General features: G+C 38.3%; 1 protein-coding gene across 6 annotated transcripts; it reads left to right on the top strand.

Annotated features, from left to right (window-relative positions):
- Positions 1–507: 507 nt before the first annotated feature.
- On the top strand, positions 508–20065 carry LOC129363191 (histone acetyltransferase KAT7-like). Of its 6 annotated transcripts, none has more exons than XM_055035126.1 (16): positions 508–700; positions 2520–2664; positions 4070–4312; positions 7260–7310; positions 7401–7541; positions 7685–7767; positions 9064–9150; positions 10130–10228; positions 10315–10425; positions 12030–12221; positions 12307–12396; positions 12488–12628; positions 13343–13436; positions 13610–13756; positions 15122–15228; positions 15315–20065. In XM_055035126.1, exons 1-16 carry the CDS (start codon positions 686–688, stop codon positions 15411–15413), a joined length of 1845 nt encoding a protein of 614 aa, XP_054891101.1. In that variant the 5' UTR covers positions 508–685; the 3' UTR covers positions 15414–20065. The 6 variants fall into 6 exon arrangements, with proteins under 6 accessions (XP_054891101.1, XP_054891100.1, XP_054891103.1 ...); XM_055035125.1 differs by having other exon boundaries at positions 7257–7310; XM_055035128.1 differs by lacking the exon at positions 7260–7310.
- The last annotated feature ends 1892 nt before the right edge of the window (positions 20066–21957 follow it).

Genomic DNA, 21957 nt, shown 5'->3' with positions numbered 1-21957 from the left:
GTCATGGTGCATTAAAGAAAATTTAGGAAATTGACTAAAAAAAACCCCAACAAGGTCATGGCAGAAAAAAAAATCACATGTAATGAAAATAATTTTCATTTTAATTATTTGTTTGCTTTAAAAAAAGAGAATGCCAATTTCATAAAACCAATGTAAAGCAGTTAAATGTATTTAAATGGCATAGGGTGTTATTTATAAAGTGCTGAAAAGACCTTGGTGGTAATTTCTTGAGATATTTTAGGAAACTGGTATTCTCGTGCAGGAGTTCATGAAGTGCACCCTCGCGATAAAAAAACGAAGCCGTAAAATATCGTATAAAGGCGCAACTTGCGGGGAGACCCATCTCAACGTGACACCTGTGTTGTGATCGAGATCCAAAATAAAAGTGTTAACACTTTAAGACATACATAATTATTATTTAAGAAATGTTCCTAATTCATTTATATTTTGTTGTAAAATATTCAAATATCTAAACGACTTCATCGGTGTGGCATCATCTGGCGGAGCTATTTTGTCAACGTACCGAACTTGCTCCGCACTCCAGGAAGTGCGGGGAAATTTGTGCGCTTCTTCCAGCCGAGTTGGTCCATGTTATGCTTTGGTGGCGTTTCTCTTCTGCAGCTTATATGGAAGCTTGAATACTTTCCCCCAACGTAAAGGAGAAGATACTTCCACAGCTGAAGATATGCCACGGAGAAAGGTGAGAGAAGACGTTGGAGGCTGTATAACGCTGTTGCAGAATAACGTCATGGCTAATGTTAGCCGTGGAAATGGTACTGAGGCTGGTAAACGAGACCCGCTGAGGCGATTGAATGTGTTTTTTTCTTCGAGGTGTCAATAACAAACTGCGCATGCTTTTAATAACTCACTCCAATAAGAGATACGTTTGTGCTCGATCTATTAAGCTAAGCTAGCTCATATTTACAGCGTAGTTGCAAGAAATTATTGCTGTTTCTTAAACGACTTATTACTCCTTGATTACTAGTTTAAGTTGGCTCTTCCTCCAACTTGCCATATTTATGGACAGACCGAAGTTTAACGGCTTGTAACGGTCACTAGCAAACGGATGAGCACGGGTTGTTTTTTGGTTTCCACAGGACAGAACGCTGTACACCAAAACAACGCTCCGATTGGACGGAGTTTGAACCACGCCTACGTTAATTGGTCGGACTTGCGCAAGTCCCGCCTCCCCTCTAACTTAATTGGTGAAATGCAAATAGGACGCACGGCCCTCTTGTTGTGAAGTTGTCAAATATGCGGCCATGCTGCCAAAGCAGTTTCTCATATTTACGTCTGGATCAGACGGTTCAACCAGGATGTCGCGTCTTGGAACATTTTTTTTGGAGAATAAAGCAAACGCACGAGAGCGGCTTTATTTCTCTCCTACAAATGCGAATGTTTACTGTTGCTTGTACGTTCGCTGGTGTCACTGTATCCTTACAGTTTACGGTTCTGGTGCATAATTTATTGACTTTTGGTACATAATCGTTGACAGTTAAATATTTAATAGCCCCCACAGTTCCGTGAGGTGTCTTTTTTACTGCTGTTGTTGTATTTCTCCGTGGTACATTATTCGCTACATGTATCAATGTTTAAAGAAGGCAGGGGCGGCCCAACCTTGCATGAGGCCCCAGGCAGTTTTAATGGAGGGGGGCAATTCCAGCTCAGCCTATCGCAGCTACTGTAAGCTTATCTTGGTTCACAAGTAACCATGGGGGACAAAAATACCTTTTTATTTATATATCTATACATAGAGAATTATAAATAAGTTCTATGCTTGTGGTTCTAAAAATTTGCTTATGATGTAAATGACATATGTACACAGGGTCTATTTTTGTATTATTTTTTTTTTCATAGTGTTGGAGTTGTCGTTTATTGTAGCTATTTATTAATTTTCACATCTGAATAAGAGAAATATGCATAAAAAAAGCAAACCAAAAAAATGATTACTCGTAATTGTAATTAATCTTTGTGAAATGTAGGAGGGCTCACTCCAAATTATTCTGTTTTACAAAGAAATGGTATTGTATCTGTTCAACATATTTTCATTATAAAAATATCTTTTGTCATAAAAACAATCTGATGATTGTTTTAAAACTAATTTCATCTTCCATACTGTACTGTTAGTTAGTTAATTAATAATTGGAAAGCAAAAGGTGCTTTTAATAATTCAGGGGGCTCGTGAATAAAACCTCAATTTTAATCAGTCCAAAGGCTCATTTCAAGAATTTCTTGACAAAGGTCCAAGAGGAGATGATGAGCTGAAGGTGATAAATAGAAGGGGTGATATTTTCCATCCAACATGGGATCTCTGCTGAATAAATCGCTGGTAAAAAGAAACAGGAAGAGGGGAAAAAAAAAAAAAAAAAAATATATATATATATATATATATATATATATATATATATATATATATATATATATATATATATATACACATACAGATACATATGCGCTATTTTTTATTTTAAAAAAATTAAACAAAGACATAAATTTGCTGACTGTTTCTGGTTTCTCAGAGAACGGCAGGAAGCAGCTCAGATGGAACAGAGGACTCTGATTTTTCCACCGACCTCGAACACGTCAGAGCTGCGGCAAGGGCGCGTCGACGCGGCAGCACGCGCCTGACTCGCGCATCCCTGCGCCTCAGCCAGAGCTCACAAGGTAAACCGCTCCTACCGCTGTTAAATAAATAAAATTTGTTTTTTTTTTTTAAACAAATTTGTGGTTCAAAGGAAATGTTTTTTTGTTGTTTGTTTTTAACTTTTTTTTAGGGTTGTTAGCAATATTTTAGTGCCTATTTTTTATTTACTTATATATAAGTAGATAAAACACTTCAGTTTAGAAAAAGGCTATATAGGTCTTTAAAAAACTTATGTTATGAAACTTCAGATTATTACTTTGTTAGTGTCTTCTTAAAAGTCTGGTTTCTCAGAGAACGGTAGGAAGCAGCTTGGATGGAACGGAGGACTCTGATTTTTCCTTGAAAAAAAATGGACCATTTAAAAAAAATATATTGCCTCCAGTTCAACTTGGCTGCAGAGGCAGTTGTCTCTTGTTTGAGTGCCAGCACCTTTTCCTGTCCAGAAAAGTTGCTGGCACCTTTTCTGGACAGAAAAAGGTTGAATAAAGGACCCAAAAACCTTCAAAATTTTGCTAAAGGACTGTCTATAATTTTTTGTTGTTGTTATAATTCTACCCTTTTCAGTTGTTAGTAAAGCTGGACAATAAAATAATATCAATAATTCATTGAGAAACGGACAACAATACATCAGTACTTAGCCTAACTGCTAATGGGATCTGTACATCAGTATATAGGTGAAAAAGTTTTATTAAATTTATAGTTGAATTAATACGGTCCTCCACTTCTCAAAGAAATGCAGTGATTAGTTTTTGACTGTTTCTTTACTTTCTTCTTTTTTAAAAAAAATAAATGTCAGTATTTACTATTTACACTTTATTAGATAAAACGTAGATAGTAAATCAATTTAATATCAAGTTAAAGAACAATTTTAAAAAAAATTATAATAATATATTATTGTAATAAAACTTGTATTAGAATCCAGACTTTTTTGTTGAAACTGAATCTGGATGATATCAGCAATTTAATTTATAAAACAATATTGGAACAATTTAATATAACAAAGAAACTGCAAATATTCCAAAGTTGAAAAGTTTTGACATTTGAAATTCAGACATTTCCGGTGTTTTTCTAGAAAATGTTTGAGATTGGTCTTAAAATATGATTTGTTTTCTATCACTTTTTTTACTTTGAAACTCACTCAGATTATTATTATTATTATTTTTTTTTAGATCATTTCTAAGATTAATCTAAAAATGTTACTATTAAATTGTGAAACAAATGTTTTTGAAATGTACTCCTTTTCTTCCCATCTAGAATGACCCTAACATAAGTTATAAGGCTTTGACTGAACCATTCTCGAATAGTTTTTCTTCCAGGGTCATCCTGTGCTTAGCTGCATCCACCTCTTAGATTTGAATTGATAAAACATCATGACGGTGATTTAAAGTTTGTCTCAGAAAAGTGGCATTTCCTCCTTCCTTCTAGATAACTCCAGCTCATTACGCAGCAGTTCCCCGGCTGCTGCCGCTCGCAATGTGGGGCCCGATCCTGCAGCGGAGGCGGACCCCGCCCCGGCAGCAGCACCAGCAGCAGCGGCTGCAGCAACAGCTGCCTCCGTCCTCTCTGGACGCAGGATCACACGTAGCCAGCAGGAGGCGGTAAACCCCAAAGCTAAAAGATACCATTTGCGTCAGAGCAGGTCGTCTGGCTCAGACACAGAAGCCAATGGTAAGCCGCAGTTCTTCCTTTCTGTCTTATAAAAAGATAAAGATAAGATCTGAATTAGAGGCATGAAAAGAAGAGAAGGTGTGAAGCAAAACAGTAGCATTAGGGAATATTTTAGGAAGAAGAAAGAAGAACAAGAAATGGAGGATCTGTGTGTTTTCTTTCTTTGCTTCTTTGTTTCTTTATTTCTTTTCTTCTTTCTTTCTTTCTTTCCACCTTTCTTTCTTATGATGCAGGTGAGTTGATACAAGTCATATGAAGTCAGTCTGTTCCTGGTTAGAAAGGGGCCTAATAAGTGTTGCCTAAAATTGGAAGCTTGTCAAAGGAACCAATGACAAAGCTTCCTGAAAACTGCAGCTGCTCTCAAACTTTATTCACAATGAGGTGAAGGCACATCCATACAAGTGTTAAAAGATCAGCCTTTTACTTTTGACATCTTATTTATTGGGACAAAATTAAAAGATTTGATTCATATCAAGTTGAAATGTTAGACAAATATGACCTCTAATGAAAAAAAACCCGTAATACATTAGGTCATTTATTTGCATCTTTTAATATTTTTTCCAAAGTATTTCAGTTAAGTTGAGGTTTGGACTTTACCGAGATGTTTTCTTTTTTCACTGTAGAATTAAAAGCTCTACATATTTGGATGCAGAAATAGCGCTATAGCAGATGGATCAGCAGCAGTTGGATCTTGTTTTTGGATCTTTCTTTTCACATCAACACTGTCAAAACTCCCGCTTTTCTAAAAGTGGCCACACTGACGATAAAAAAAATATCATAATATTTTTTCTTTGTGCCATGATACTCGCAACCTTTCCTGTTATGTATTCACCATTTGTCATGCCTTTTACATATGAACCTGCAGCTACAGCCAGCAAATCTAGTTTGACTTATTGAGTTGACATCCAGCTTCCTGCTCTGACTTAGTGTGAAATCTATTGTTAGAAACTATTACGTCAGATTCCCCGAGTCCGCTCTTTAATTACAGTCACTGAGTGGTGTCTCTTGTAGATGGAGAGCAGGTGGGGTTTTACGCTGTGGAAATGTTTTGCATAAATAAAATATCTATTTTTAAAATCTGATGGATCTGTTTACCAATTGCACACTAAGCCTGCAGATGGAGTTGAATCTCATCCCTGAGTTTATTTGAAAGAAATCTTTCCCCTGATGATGAAGGTTTAAGCCGACTCCAAATGTTCAAGAAGAACAATAATTCATGGCGTTCAGAATATTTTTTCTGTCCTACTGCTAAAGCAATTGATTTTATTGTTAGAGATACCAACTCTATTTCCATCAATAGTTTTATTTCTTTTTTATGCGCATATTAAAGTATTGCATTTGCGAAGCTTGATGGAAATGACAAAATTCAAAATAATACGATATCGATTCGGGGCAGTATCAACAGTATTAGAATCAGCTAGCAATATTGGTCCAAATTTTCATATCAGTGAATTCCTAAGTCTACGAGATTTAGGAATTATTGCAGAGTTGACTTTTATTTTTTTGTCCAAAGACTTTTTAGCGGTGCTGGTGGCTCGCATTTTTTGACAGTAGACTGACAGGAAAGAGGGCAAGGAGAGGGAGGAAGACATGCGGCAAAGGTCACCGGGCCCAGGAGTCGAACCCACGACGTCCGCGGCGAGGACTGAAGCCTCCAAACATGGGGCGTCCTAACCCCTGCTCCACCACAGCTCACCCCAGAGTTGACATTTTTAGCTGTCTTTAGCATCTTATATTTGAAAATAACAGGCTTAGCTATGCTAAGAATGAACAGACATTTCTGTGTATTATTTTCCCTGAAGACTCTGAAACTCCAATGAGGTACACACTTATTTCCAAACCCAGAATGTTCCACAGATGAAACCTGAAAGCTTGACAGGATTTAACAGAGCCACTTTGCTGCTATACTTTTAGTTCTGTTGTTCTCTTTTTAAATGACAGCCTGAACAGAGCAGTAGTGATATCTCAACATGTATCAAGTAACATCTTACTGGAGTTGAAATTTGCCAACTTTGAGTCATCTTCCCCTCAATAACAACTTCTACTCTTTGGATGAGGTAAATGTGATTGTGTTTGGCGCAATGTTGTAGCGATTAAGTATGGTGCATTCACATTTTTCGAATACACATTTTGAAGAATCACATTAGAAAAGGTTGATGGAAATGGCGAAATTGGAAATAACTTCCTCAAAAAAGTTTTTTTGAGTCGGCTGTTAGCTTTTCCAAAATATGCGCTAAAAGGAAGACAGGAACACATTTAACAGTAAGTGCTGAAACTTTTCCTTTACATCAGATGCTTCTGCTGTCGGCGTGCGTTAGAATTGCATTTCTTTCTCTACGCATGTAAGAAAGAGCATGTAAATTTGCCAATACTAGTTGACATTACAGAACAGTTACAACTAGCTGTGGTTTTTGACTGGCTAGTTGAGATGGAAATTGACCAGTTCTATTAACAACCCAATTTTTTTGACGCATCATCCCCTCAAAAATAAAACTATATGTGAACTCAGAGAAAAAGAATTTTGGTCGCAGTAGAAAGATAAAAGAGAACAGAAAAAAATTGTTTTTGTGCTATTTTTCTTCACAACCGAATTCAGAGTTGCTGCTGCTACGTCTCTAATATGCTGGTCACACACAACCACACCTTCTGTGTTAACTTAAGGCTAAAAGATTAAAAAAAAAAGCAGAAAAGAAAACAGGTTGAAATATGTCCTTTCATTTGGCAGCCAGGGTCTCACAGCTGCCCGATCCTCAGCAACAGTAACATCATTCTTCGCTATTGGATTTATCTGAGTGCTGCCACTGCTGAGGGCTGTTAATTGCATCTGTATGTGTGGACATATGCAGCCTGCAGAGATTCCCCCCCTTAAAATAAATCAGAGGGATCATTTCAAATAAATGTGACGTTGGAGTTTGGGACTTTTTATCTTTCTCAACTCGCCCAGCAGATGCAAAACAAGGAGCGGAGCGGGACGAGACGCCCCCGCGGACCCCTACAGGCAACGCCCCGTCCTCGGAGTCAGATATTGACGTTTCCAGTCCGAGCAATGACCATGTGTCTTCTAACAACAATATTGTCGTTTCACAAGAGGAGGACGAGAGACTGGCGAAAGAGCTGTCGCTCAAAGAGGCTGCCGCCCACAACCTCTCCCATCGACCCAAACGACGACGATTCCACGAAAGCTACAATTTTAACATGAAGTGTCCGACTCCAGGATGCAACTCACTCGGTGAGAGGACCTAAACGCCACACAGCCACAATTCCCCGCTGCCCCCCCCGATCAAATGTCATACCGCTTTAAATTTACTGCCTTTCATCTGCAAACATCCTCTCATCTTCCTCTTGTTCTCACCCCTCCTGTTATTCTCCCAGGTCATCTAACAGGAAGACATGAGAGACATTTCTCCATATCAGGCTGCCCACTGTACCACAACCTCTCTGCTGATGAATGCAAGGTACACATATGTATTTCTATACATATTAGGGCTTTGTATTGACTTGCATTCATTTTAGTTACTGTATTTATGCCTAACCCAGACATTTTTCCTGACAATACTAGTCTTTTTCTAGCTCTAACCTTAACCAAAACCTAATTCAAACCTTAACTCTAAAGCTAACTGCTAAACATAAACAAAGAAGTCTATCGTGTCAGGATTGGGCTTTGGTCCCTCTAAGGCCCATCAGTCTTCAGAAGGTTAGTAAAAATGCCATGAATGGTCCTAAAGAGCAAGGCAGGTACACATAAAGTTCTTTCTGTCACAAGGACTTTGCAATTTCTTCTATTATTTTTTATTCATTTCTATAGTCTAGCCCTGACCCTTATCTGAAACATAACCATTACCAGTACACACATAACCCTCTACCTAACCATAAACTCAATTCACACATCAGTCCAAAACCTAACCTCTAACCCAAAAACAGCACTTCTTCTGGGGTTTAGGTTTGGGCCCCAAGAGCCCAAACCTCTTAGGTTTGGGTTGTGGGGATGTGTTCGGAAAATGGTCCTCACAATGTATCAAATACAAGAACACACACACACATCTCTGCACTTCAGTAAATCTGAGGATTTTGTATTGTCTTCCATTCATTGTAGTAACTATATTTATGTCTAACCTAAACATGTTTCATAACTAGTGGTAGTTTATTTCTAACCTTAACCAAAACTTAATTCACATAATACCTCTAAACCAAACTAGTAGACCAAAGTAGAAGTCAAAAAATAGGAAAAAGTCCTCATTTATTACAGAAAACCTTCGTCTGTGGGTAAAAATGGTGAATGTGGGCCCATACATAAAGATATACAAGTAGACTGCACACACGCACGCACACACACACACACATACAAAATCTGCAAAGATTTCAGATAAATTGTGTGGAACTATATAAAAATAGTCACACAAAGCTGGAATGGCTGGAAAGTACCCAAAGCGATACATTTACACATTTACATGGCTGCATATGTTGCCTTGCAAAAGTTTTCACAAATTTCTACATTACATTGTTTGTGGATTAATGTTTGCGATCCATAAACATAAATCTGACATAAAACATAAAAAACATTCTCCTCGTTACTGAGGAAACATGTTGATGGTTGAACTGGTCCTCTGGTCTGCCATCACACCCAGTGTCCGGTGGATGAATGTGAAAACAGCAAGAGAAGCAAATAGAAATTGGCATGCTGTAGAAACATGGAGGAGGCTGCTGTTGTGTTTTTGCTACGGGGCTCTAGACAGTGTTGATTTGTTTGACAGGGCAAGGCAGCGACACGCGACAAGCAGTCCGAAGAAAGGATGCTGTCGCATCGGCAGGATGAGAACAGACACTCCACAAGGCACCAGGTAATGTGCTGGAAAGCAAACGCACACACACACACAGGTTTGTGTCCCTTCTGGCTCGTGTGTTGCTTTTGAGGCAGAAACAGCTGAGATCGCGCCGCTGGTCGTCAGGGTCAAAGCGATGACGGGTTACTGTCACTTGGTTCACAGTAAAATCCAGGTCTGACGCACCTGTTCACTTGATTTGAAAAGGCAGGTCGTTCTAAATGTCTGAAAGGAGATTATGAGATTGGAGTAAACAGAGAAAACAAACACAATCTGAAACGAGTTCCAAGTTCATTTATTTGTTAATTTAAAAAGTTAACTTTTACTTAATTCAAAATCTTTTCCTATTCTTTTAATATAACCTTGTGTAAAATTATCATTGCATTTAGACAAACATTTAAAACTAAAAACATTTAATTTGTCGTATTTTTTTTAAATTGATTTGTTTAAAACAGCAGTGTGGCGTTAAAACTTGGAATGATGGATGTCGCATCTGTCTATGTTTAATCATAAAAAAACAATTTAAGGATTTCTGCTGTTTTAAACCACAAGTAAAACCTTATCATACTTTGGTACCAGTAATTGTCAGTGACGTAACAATCAATTGGCCAAAAATCTAAATTGTACCACATCGCTGCATCACAGTTGGTCAAAAAATGACATATCTGATACTAGGTAGTAAAACCAGAATAGTAGTAATATTATGAGATTAAAGTCACTATAATATGAAAATAAAGTCGTAGTAGGAGAGTAAAGTCATAATATTACTAGAATAAAGTTGCAGTCGTACGAGAATAAAGTCACATTACCAGAATACAGATTGTGTTTTTGGTATAATTTTGAGTAGCTGATTTTGAATAAGCTATAAGTAATCAGTTTATGAAAACATACTCCGAAGGCAGCTACATGATACCTCTTATCAACCCATAATCTTGATCTGCGAAGGTCCATCTCAGCTTTATGTTGGGCCCAACTCAGCAAACTGTGTTTGTTCCAGCCCCCCACAGAGGGACAGCAGCGCTACAAAGACAAGGTGACAGAGCTGAGGAGGAAGAGGAACTCTGTCCTCAATAAGGAGCAGAAGGAGAAATATACAGTAAGCAGAGAGGAGACGTCAGACCGAATCGTCTCCACGTTATAAAAGTCCCACTTTTCTGGTTATTTTCCCCCACTTGCTCCCAGGAACACCGACAGAGCCACGGGACGAGCCGGGAGCCGCTGCTGGAGAACATCACCAGCGACTACGACCTCGAGCTGTTCAGGAAAGCGCAGGCACGTGCCTCGGAGGACCTTGTAAGAGAGAAAACTCATCATCACCTCCCACCCTTCCACTTTTCCTTCCTTCTGCTTTTTTTTTGTTGTTGTTTTTGTTGATAATCTCCCCCCGCTTCTCCCCTTTTCCTACCTTACTTCTCTTCTTCTCTTTTTCAGTCTGAAAACCTTCCTCTGCAGCCACAGCAGGAGTCTCAGATAGATTTGGTAGTTTGGATGATCACTTCATATCATTCCATGTTCATTTCTGATACTTCAGATGAGAGGAATTTACCAGATGTTAGCTGATAATGAAATGTAGTAATAACCCAGTAGATTCACTTCAAAAACACAAAAATCTTACCCGAGTATTTTTTTCCCTTCTTCATACACTTGAACTAAGACAAAACTAACTGACAAGGAAATATATGATTTTAAAGTCAGTGATTCCTGAATATTGATTTTAAAAAGTCTAGTTCTACTAACAGATTTTTCTTTTTTTAATTTATAACACGGGAAAGACATTTTGTAGACTGTCACAGTAAGTAATTAACCAATTAATAACAATGACGAACTTGATCATTTCCACTCTGATGATTAATATTTCTTGACAGGCAATTTTGTTTACAGAAACATCATAATCCATTTTATTTGCAGTTTCAGTTGTGCAAGGTTTTTATTCCCGTTTTATTTATTGCTTTTTGGTTGTCGTGTTTTAATTCGGATATTTAAAAAAATCTTTCAGTTCAAAGTGTCCTTTGCGAAATTTAAAATGACTTTTTTTGAGAGAGCAAACTTGCATTATTATGCCGTCATCATTAAAGAACTTGAAAATGGTCTCAAAACAACAATAATGTCGATTATTGCAATAATAACAAGGACAACTTGTGGTCCAGCAACACTTATTGTGACATGCCCGAATGGAGCTTGTAATTTTGAATATATATTTTTTGAACATGTTCGGTGTGGCAGTGTGTCAAGGTGAGGCCCAATGGCTTTACTTTCACAAGCGCAGGATTACTGCTTTCCCCATGATGCTCCTCTCTACATGCAGAAGAAACTTTAATAGAAATTTCTTTGGATTTATTCCAAATCTAATTGACACAGATAGAAAGAGAAAGGGAGAAGGGGGGGGTGGAGAAGAAGTTTGAATGTAAAACAGGAAGCAAGAAGCATACAGGGAACACAAGTCAAGACTCTTGTAGTCTCTAAAGCCTCTAAAGCTGCAGAAAGAGAGAAAAGAAAACCGAGAAACCACAGGAACAAACAACGTATGCATATGTAATAATAACAGTTAAAACCATTGGAACATACATGGTAATACAAGGTGCATTTAGTGACAATGATATTCAAGAATGTTCACTAGAAACTAGACAAAACACTTGGTAAGATTTATTGCTTTTGCAGCGTTCAGATTTATTTATTTTCTTTTTTCAGTCCAGCTGACGTTCCTCTATCCAAGCGAAGCTTAAAAGCATTACTTCCTCATCCGACTTTTCTTCCTACACCTTTAATTTTCTTGGCCGGTTCCCTCCACTAAGGCGGTTCCTTTGTCTTCCCTTCAATAATTGAATCTTTGTTCCCTCCTTCCCTCCCCGTCTCCTCTCCGTCGCCTTCTGTCCCGTTTGCCCCGCCCGTCTGCGCAGGAAAAGCTCCGTCTGGCCGGCCAGGTGTCGGAGGGCAGCAACATGATCAAAACCATCGTGTTCGGCCGCTTCGAGTTGGACACCTGGTACCACTCGCCGTACCCCGAGGAGTACGCCCGCCTGGGGAGGCTCTTCATGTGCGAGTTCTGCCTCAAGTATATGAAGAGCCAGACCATTCTGCGCAGGCACATGGTAGGGCACCCCTACTGCTCAATATTTGAGTTCAAATTTTGATTTTGAAAACATTTTGAACCTGAAGTTGTTTTTGCTGCTCAAGGCCAAGTGCGTGTGGAAGCATCCACCAGGTGACGAGATCTACAGAAAGGCGAACATCTCTGTCTTTGAGGTGGACGGGAAGAAGAACAAGGCAAAGCTTTACATCTCTCGTCCCTTTCGCTAACCACTGTCAGTCAAAACAAATGGGTTTCATCAACCCGTTGCGTTCTCTCCACTCCCAGATTTACTGTCAGAACTTGTGTCTGCTAGCGAAACTCTTCCTGGACCACAAGACGCTGTATTACGACGTGGAGCCGTTCCTCTTCTACGTCATGACGGAAGCCGACAACACGGGATGTCACCTCGTCGGGTATTTCTCCAAGGTAACGCCTTCAGAAGCCTACTGCTTTCTCACTTTGTGGAAACTGGGTCGCATGATGTTAGCCTGTGAATGCAACACCAAGGTAATTATCTAGGGTTACGTTTTTAAAGCATCAAGAAGTTGGAGGTGTCCATACTAATTGAGTTTATCGATTTTGTCAAACTTAGATTTTTGGAAAATCTAGTTTTTGTTTCTTTCCACCAATGGTCTGCTTGGATTTCCATAGTCCAGAGTGACATTAGCCCGTCTAAGAACTACCATCTTGTTTGATAAGCCTGTTGTACAGCTTCTATTTATTTTTGACTTTGAATTCAGGTCAACTCAAAGAAAGAATGATTGAAATAAAAGCCAGTCATTTGTACTTTTTCTTCTTTTTTTAAAGAACTAAAAGGGGGAAATGGATTAAAATTAGAAATTTTATCTTGGATTAAAAAAAATCTAAGATTTTTTTTTTTAAAGCCATATTTTCCATCCCGCACTAGTTCAAACTGTCAGATACCAGAACACCCACAAATGTTTTGTAATTTTTTTAATGAATGCATATTTTGCAGACATTGTACTTTTTATTTTGGAATTTTCATGAATAGAAGTAACATGGAGGTACTGCGTAGCGGACATGTTAAACTTGTCATTGTCAGTTCAGACCCAGTTAAGATGGTTTCCAGCCCAGGGGCCACTTCCTGTTCTGTCACAGCAGTTTCCTCTCCTTCCACAGGAGAAGAACTCGTTCTTGAACTACAACGTGTCCTGCATCCTCACCATGCCGCAGTACATGAGGCAAGGCTACGGAAAGATGCTCATTGACTTCAGTGAGTACAAGCACTGCTCTCATTCACTGATAAATGTCACCTGATTTTGGAAGGTGCCTCTCAGAAAACATTCCTCAAAACTGTTGTACGTCTTTTCTGGTCTGCACTGAGACATGTGCAGAGAATTCAGTTAAAAACAACAACTTTCTCTGCTGTCCAAAAACAACAAACAGGCTACCTGTTGTCCAAGGTGGAGGAAAAGGTGGGCTCGCCTGAGCGCCCTCTGTCCGACCTGGGTCTGATCAGCTACAGAAGTTACTGGAAGGATGTTCTGCTGCGGTACCTCAACAGTTTTCAGGGAAAGGAGATCTCCATCAAAGGTTGTAATGTTTTTCTTTTATTATTATGTTGCCTTTATTTAACCAGGAAAGTCCCATTCAGATTGAAAACGTCTTTTTCAAGAGAGCCCTAGCCAAGAGGCAGCAAAGCTCATATGACAGTTAGTAGATCTGATGTGCTTCAATGTGCTTAATAGAGAAAGACAGATTTTTAAGGAAAATTCCGTCCAATTTTTCACAACATGGATTCAGACGTATGAGTGAAAACTAGGGGTTCGCTAATTGAAGTTTTCTGCTCAATCACTAATATTTAATCATTAGATTTTGGGCATTGCCAATTTTTTATTTTTATTTATATATTTTTGTCTGAAAAGTTGCCATGTAGAAGCAGCTTTCAGTTTCTATGCACCACTAATCTGGAACAAACTTCCAGAAAACTGCAAAACAGTTCTTTTAAATTAAAATCTTTTAAATAAAGGCCCTTTGCTTTAAATCTATGTTTGATTCATAATAACTGGAACATTAATAAATATAGTCACAGTATATGAGCTTGATGATTTTGTTGTTCTCATTTAACAAAATCTTGTTTCATAAGTTAGTCGCTATATTATTTTTTTTATACTCTAAAAAACACTTTGAACTGCCCGCTTGCTGAGATATGTTGTTTCTCATTTCCATTTTGCTTTGTCATGAATGAGTAATGGATTTAAAATATTTAACCCGTCATTAATAGTGCTAACAGTATAATTGCTGCATTTGAAAGCCTTTAAAGTCGATATCCTTCAAGGGAAAAAGCACTGAAGTCACATTCTAGAACTGAAATATTTAGCAAGATCTCTACGGTAGCATCTCTCATTAGCTGCATTTCCATTCAAATTTGCGCAAAACTTTGTTCAATATTCTGCTAATGTCAAAATGCTAATTGTCTTAAAAGAAATTAAATCAAAATTGGATATGGATGTTTATTAAAAAAAAAAAAACATGCTGCGCATCATCCTCCTACCACTTCCTGTCGTTTTCTTTGTCATTTCTGGCAGTAGTAACGTCAAACTGTGGATCACACGACTTGTGCGATGAGAAAAAACTGTTCCCATTGCAGTTTTGCAAATTATGTTAATTTTGATGTTTTTTTATTTCTCAAAATTGCTGTATTTCCATGAAGCAAATTTATTTATTTTTGTAATTCTAACTTGAACAATTATACGGTCAAATTAGAATTGACCATTCTGATTGGGTCATTTAAATACTAGCTATATTGGTACAAACCAATATGGCTGGTACCAAGATTGGTACCGATGTGGCTCATTGGTACCAGCCATATATTAGAACCCCTGAGGACCATGGATTCGGCTGACGCTGCTGACCCCACCCCCCTAAACTCCTTTAATTTCTCCCTTTCTGTTGCAGAGATCAGTCAGGAGACAGCAGTGAATCCAGTGGACATTGTCAGCACACTGCAGTCCCTTCAAATGCTCAAATACTGGAAAGGAAAACACCTGGTTTTAAAGAGACAGGTAAAGAACTCGGGACCGTTTTCTTTGGTTTGCAGTTTATTTTCCCATCTAGTCATTAACTGTCTTTTTTTCTCCTTTTTCCAAAGGACCTCATTGACGACTGGAAGGCAAAAGAGACAAAACGCGGCAATGGGAAGACCATTGACCCCACGGCCTTAAAATGGACACCGCCTAAAGGGACGTAAAGGAGCTTCCTTCTTCCTCCTCCTTCGTTTACTGGCGTCCTCACAGCTGCAGCACAGTCACATCTGACTACCGTTCATCATTTCTTTGGGTTCAAACAGTTTATGTGTTGACTTAAATGAAACAAATATATCTCTGTGTAAATTTTAAAGGTTTTTATTATTATTATTGTTATTATTATTATAATTATTATTCCCAGGGTTCACGTGGTACATGGTGAAAAACTTTGCGTGAAAAGGAACAGGAGGGAAAATGTGGACAAAGTTGGACCTGGATTTTAATAGGGCTTGAACTGATGACATGAAGAGAAAAAGAAGTTACACTTGGACTAGGCCATTAAATTTATGGGTTAGTTAATGAGAAATTTTTCCAACTAAAATGGTTGTATCCACAGAGAAATTGTGATATTTGCTGTGTATGTTCCTATATATTAACTTATTTATGCAAAGAAAGACTCCAAATGTTTGTACAGGGTAGATAAAGTTTTACACTTTTTATGAACTTCAGGTTGAGAGCAGAGTTAAGGATTTTCCTTATCGTTTCTTTTTAGATTTGGACCGACGGTGTCTTGCAAAAGTATTCATACCCACTACCGTTGACGTGCTTTACATAAAACCTCCTCAGTCTTGAACTTTTTGTAGCTTGTAACTGGTTTTCCTCCAAGATTTCCATGTGTTTAGCTCCGCCCATCTTCCAACTCGTACCAGCTTTCCCGGCTGTTGAAGGAAAACATTCCCAAATGACCAAAAAAAAATAAATAAATAAATAAATAAATAAATCAAGGAGTGTGAATACTTTTTGCAAGGAACTATGAAGTCTTTGCATGCAGGATGTCAGAATCACTGTGTAGTTTGGTCTTAGGTCTCAGTGAGCCCGTGTGTTTCTGAAAAGTGAAACTAATAGGGCGCCGCTCGCCTACCTCCTCACGCAATTAGTAACGGGCACCAGACACGCCTGCTAATCCAATCTGTGGCATCGAACTGGAGCCGCACCTTGTTCCGCCGTGGAGATGCAACGCAGGTCGGCAACATGTTGACCTTTGCGGACACGTCGTGGCTGAAGCAAACCAGCTGGCCTGGCTGGGAATCAGAAGGACACAACCTGAAAATACACAATTTGAGAAAACAGGAGCTCTGAACAAGTGGGCTTGTTAAAAATAATTGTCTTATGAACTTGTTTAGAGTTGAAATTCTTACTGTTTGTCTTTCAAATATCTAGAGAAACTCATTTACACACCGTTTCCGACTTGAATGGGATGATTTCCTTAGACGTTGGTTTTAAAATCTACTGCTTTTGTTCCAATGACTGTGTACAAGTGAGTGGAGTGAACCAGCACTTCTTACCAATCTACATCTGAAGTCAACATTTTATCCCCACTAAATATCAATTTGGAAATATTTCAGTAACCTTTCATCTGGTAACGTCGAAGAAATGGAATCCCCCCCCCAAAAAAAAATGTCTGTTTGAACCCAAAGCAAATAAGTTGTACGCGTCTCGTGTCTTACGTTCAGTCTGTCTCGGCGGTCACCTTGCCAGGAAGCTATAGCTGCCACTGGCCACATTCAGACGGCCCTCTGCTGTCGGACAGATTTCCACCCGGATGTGGGTGTGGGATCACCTCTTGCCTGTTTTTACTCGTTTCCGTATCACTCGTGATGTTTGCGGTGTCCGAGGCTACACACGTCTGTTCTGAATCCTTTCGTTTTTAAAAGTTCTCATTTCAGTTTTATACTTTTTCTACCTCTGAGGTTTTACTACTGTTTAACAATTCAAGCAACTGTTGTACTGTGTTTTCCTTTTTACCATGTGTTGACAATTTTATTTTATTTTTTTTCTAGTGGTTTAACCCACTAGGTGTTTCCCTTTTTTTAATTGGATTATAGATAATATTTACATTTTTCTCCTGGGGGTATTTATATTCTTAACTGTAGAGCGTAAAGGGATGTTTTATTTAGCTGGACTGACTTTCTCGTAAATATATTTATGTGAGACCAATATGTAGATATGATTGTTGAAAGGTCGTTTAAAGAGGGAGAATTTCAGGTCATCCGACCCACCAAACAGTAACAGAAATTTGTTTTGTGTTTTTTACATTTCAGAGGCTTATTGCCTGCTATAAGAAGTGACAAGACTGAGTCAAAATGTGTCATTTTTGCACGTTGTCACCACTTGTAACAGCAAATAAACTCGACAAGGATGAATAGGGTTTAAATAAGTATGACTGGCAGCCCACACTGACGGACCGGAAGGGGCTTTGTTTTTATTATTTGTATCGGTAATTAATCTAATTCTATTTATGTTTTTAGTCAAAATCTGTTAAATGCACAGTTTATTATTTTTGAGAATATGCTGTAAGATAAATAAGCTAAAGCCTACTACCGTTTTCGTTAGATTAGCACAAAGACTTTGAGCCAGGTTGTTGCTTCTTCTGCTCCTGTAATTGAACAGTTTAAAATAAACCAAATGTAGAACATATTTATGGGACTCACATGGGTCCTTGTTTAGAACCAAGTCAATCTTCTAGTTTCTTTTTGTTTTAGTCTTTGAAATAAGCTGAGAAAACTGGGTAGTTCAGCTTAGTTTTGTACTTAGCTACAACCAGCTGCTAGCTTTGATTTGCACTTTTTTTGTTTTATTGCTATTCTTGCTTTGCTTCTTACTGGGGCTAAGCAAAACCACTATACCATAGATTTGTACTTAGCAACCATCAATCTGGGTAGTTGTTGAGCATAGCTTCGTACTTAGTTTAGCTAAGCTATCTGAATGGTAGCTTTGCGTAGCTTTGTACTTAGCCAAGCTAAGTGACTGTTATCTCGGCTTTGTTTTGTAGCATGTTCTTAGCTAAGCTAACTGATTGATGTCCTAGCTTAAATTTGTGTGGTAGCCTGACATAATTTTTTTTAAACGTATCTAAGCTAGCTCACTGCTGTCTTAGCTTTGTGCCTGAATTTGAGTGATTGCAAAGCAATTTGAATGGTAGCTTAGCGTAGCTTTGTACTTAACTAAGCTGACTGTCATCTTTATTCTGTATTTAAGCAGTTTGAGTGGTTGCTCACCATAGCTTTGTATACAGCTAAGCTAAGCTAAGCTACTATCTTAGCTTTGTCTTTAGTTACGCAAATTGAGTGATTGCTTAGCACAGGGTTAGCTAAGATGAATGACTGTCGCATTCACTTTTATTTACCTCAGCAATCTGAGTAGATACTGACTTAAATTTGTATTTAGCCTGCTTTATAATGCTAGCTTAGCTTGGCTGTGTATTTGGCTTTTAAGTGCATGCTATCTTAGCTCTTAGTTTCGTAAGCAACAAGAAACAACATAAGTGGCTTGTGATGAAATTCAATTTTCAACATCATTTGATCACAAAACATGTATTTTTCCCAGTTGACGTTTTGTTTTGGAGCTTTAATCCTTTAGTTACTGACTTTTTTTTTTTTTTTTTTGTCTGCCAGACTGTAGTTTAGTTGTACATTTTGTCTAGTGTGGTGTAACATATTCTTTCTGTAAAATATGTGTAGTTGAAGATGTCTCACTGTTTCTTTGTTTCCTCTGGTCATGCATCTGTAGAAACATGGCTGGCAGGCCGAACTTTTTTACTTCTAAGTAAGGATTTTTTTTGTGCCAACCGTTAAAGGCAAAGCGCACTCCATTGGTTTAAAGTTGTCTAAGAACAAAAATTTATCCAAGGAAACTCTTCACATGACTGTTTCATACTCGACTGTGAATCTTCCGGTGTTGAGCGCTCGTCTTTTACAAGAAATTTTCTATTTCTTAAACCTGGGAGAATTGTTACCTTGTTTTTAACACAAAAGGAGTACATCCTATTTGGTGACGCTTTATTTGAATGGTGTCTATAAGACTGACACGAACATGAAGAATCTTCAGGATTGTTTAAGTCTGTTGTCATGAAGCGTCGTTCGGCAAATAATGACACTTTCAATGCAAAATTGACACATTTGGACTTTTAATGCTGCCTTGCATAAGTGTCATTATTTACCGAACGACACTTCATGACAACATCATGAACATTCATGAAGATCCCTTCATGGTCATAACAGATGTTATGTCATGTTTATGAATTCAAATAAAGTGTTACCCGTTATTTTATTTTATAACATGAAATTTTCATTTGACAAATAAACTTGAAATAAGGAGCTCCACACCACAGATTATTTTGTCAGAAATAGTCTGTGTTGAGCGTATCAGACCATTGTAACTATAGTGAGATATTCTCACATCGTGTCTTTTTCTGCCTTGAGGTCACCATATTCATTTTATTTCTTTTGTATTGTGTATTTTTTTCTTATCCAATTATTGTTTTGTGTTTTTTTGTTTGTTTGTTTTTTACCTTTTTCGTGTGTTTCTTTTGGTTTTTGTGCCAATGGCAGCTATAGATAGACAGCTTCCAAACTTGTTACAGGTCTTCACCTTCCTAAATATAAATAGAAATATATATATATATCTACATATGTCACTAAGTAAACTTTCCATCAGCTTCCATCAGTCGGCGGCAAGCTGTTGTATACTGCTACTACCTACTCACAAAGCAGCAACACAGAAAAGTAGCGAAACGTGGCATTGGTATGTAGCTGAGTTGTGCTTTTGCACTTTGCTTCGCCCCCTTCCACCTAATAAATGCAATCGTTGAAACGGATGGCCTGGTGAGTTTGTGTGTCAGTCGATTTCACTTTGCGACACGATCACGCTAAGGAAGGTTAACATGAAGAAGTCACTGGGAAATCGCTGAAAACTTTCAGTCAGGTTGAGCGTACAGGAAATGAGCAGAAAGCCATGCAACGAAACTAAGGCCTTTTGTTTTCACCATTCATATTTCAATGGACTTTGGTCCAATTTTTTTTTGTCATTTTAGAAATACCTTGAAACCAAAAAATGTCCTTGAATTTGTGATGAAGTTTATTGTTTGGCATGCAAGACAAATTGAAATGATCAGAACCGTGCCTGTGCCTGCTCAGTGTTTGTCCATTCAGATGTTCAAGGATTTTTCTGTGGAAGGTAACTAAATTATTCTTGGAAAATTTGCCTGCTTGTGGATATTTTTCTCTTCAAAGACCTATTGCGGTCTTGGCGTGATGCTCAGAAAAAGCGTGACAGATATCACGTTTGGACAGCGGGGAAGGCGGGAGGATAGAGAGAGGTGCGTTGTCCCATCGTGAACCCGTCAATTTCCGAAACCACAAGAAAGCAACAAAATTGGGGTGAGAAAATGCCAAGGTACAATGGAATTTGACAAACTGGCTGGTTACAAAGCAGCCGATCCAAGAGTGGATGCAGGATTAAGATAGTTTCCAGTATGTACTAATTCACATTGAGGTATATTTGGTATTTGAACTGTTAAAATTGACAGTTTCGTGCATCTCAAATCGTCACGTTCCTGTAAGACGGCAGCCCTAAAATAAATTAGAGCCAGAACGGGAATGGAAATGGTTTAGAGCGTGGATGGAGCAGTCAAAGTCCAGACTTGAATCAAATTGGAATCAGTGGGACATTTATGTTCACTAATTTTTACAGCAAATTTACGTAACCTGAAGCTGCTTCACAAAAAAGAACCTGTAAAAATGTTGACTGTCTAGAAGTGTTAGCCTGTTCAAGACACACATCCCCAAAAACCTTCCAATGAAAGGTGGACTGACATTATTGACTCATTGGCGATCAATAAACATGCTCACCATACTAACCGATTTTTTATTGTTAAAACATTAAGAGCTTTTTTGCCAAGATGGACTGGTGTGGGAGTACACCACCTGCTGCCCAACAGACGTTAGCGTCCAACCCAAAGATTCATTACTTTATTGGTGAATTGTTTTCCTCCCATTGCAGAGATATGTGTTGGTCTAACGCATTAAACTCGACATTTTCCACCATTTAGGAATGAACAAGAAGCCGTGTGGCCAAAACCAAGTTTTAATTCATTAATATGCAACAATATGATGTATTTTGCTGTCACGAAACAATTGGAACTTTGTTTTTCAATACCAAACAATGGCAAATTTGCTTAAACTAATCAAAATGTTAAAAAAAATGCAAAAATAAAATACCACTGTGTCGCAACTGTTCACTTCAATAACATTCCTCATAATGTGGGAAATCACATACAGATGGCAGATATGTCAGGTGTTGATAAGTATTACTGAATAAATCCACTGACGGGATTTAAATGTGTCTAAATAAAACATCAACAACATACAGCAGATGACAAGATTCATGGCAAAGATCTGAATGACATGAATTTCCAGAATCTTGCATTTATTCACGTTTACTGCTGCAGGTGCGCATCACCACGTCTTGTGGATCTGCAGAGGTACTGAATAGAAAACCTCGTTACAGTGAAGCTTTCTGTTTTAGTTAATCTTTTTTTCCGAGTCATCTTCAGAAGGAGTCAGGTTTCCACTCTTCGTCACTGTCTGGAGGGGGGAGGGAGGAAAAGCGGAGCGATTACATTTTTTTTTACTCGACCCTCAAGAACGTCCACATGAGGAACGCGTGAAGAAGAGTGAGGTGGCGTTACCTTCTAAACTTCTCCTGCCC

The sequence above is a fragment of the Poeciliopsis prolifica genome, unplaced genomic scaffold, assembly GCF_027474105.1.
Source record: "Poeciliopsis prolifica strain line A6 unplaced genomic scaffold, Auburn_PproV2 SCAFFOLD010, whole genome shotgun sequence".
NCBI classification, from domain to species: domain Eukaryota; kingdom Metazoa; phylum Chordata; class Actinopteri; order Cyprinodontiformes; family Poeciliidae; genus Poeciliopsis; species Poeciliopsis prolifica.
The sequence above is the reverse complement of the archived record's forward strand: the minus strand, read 5'-3'. Positions and strand labels throughout refer to the sequence as shown.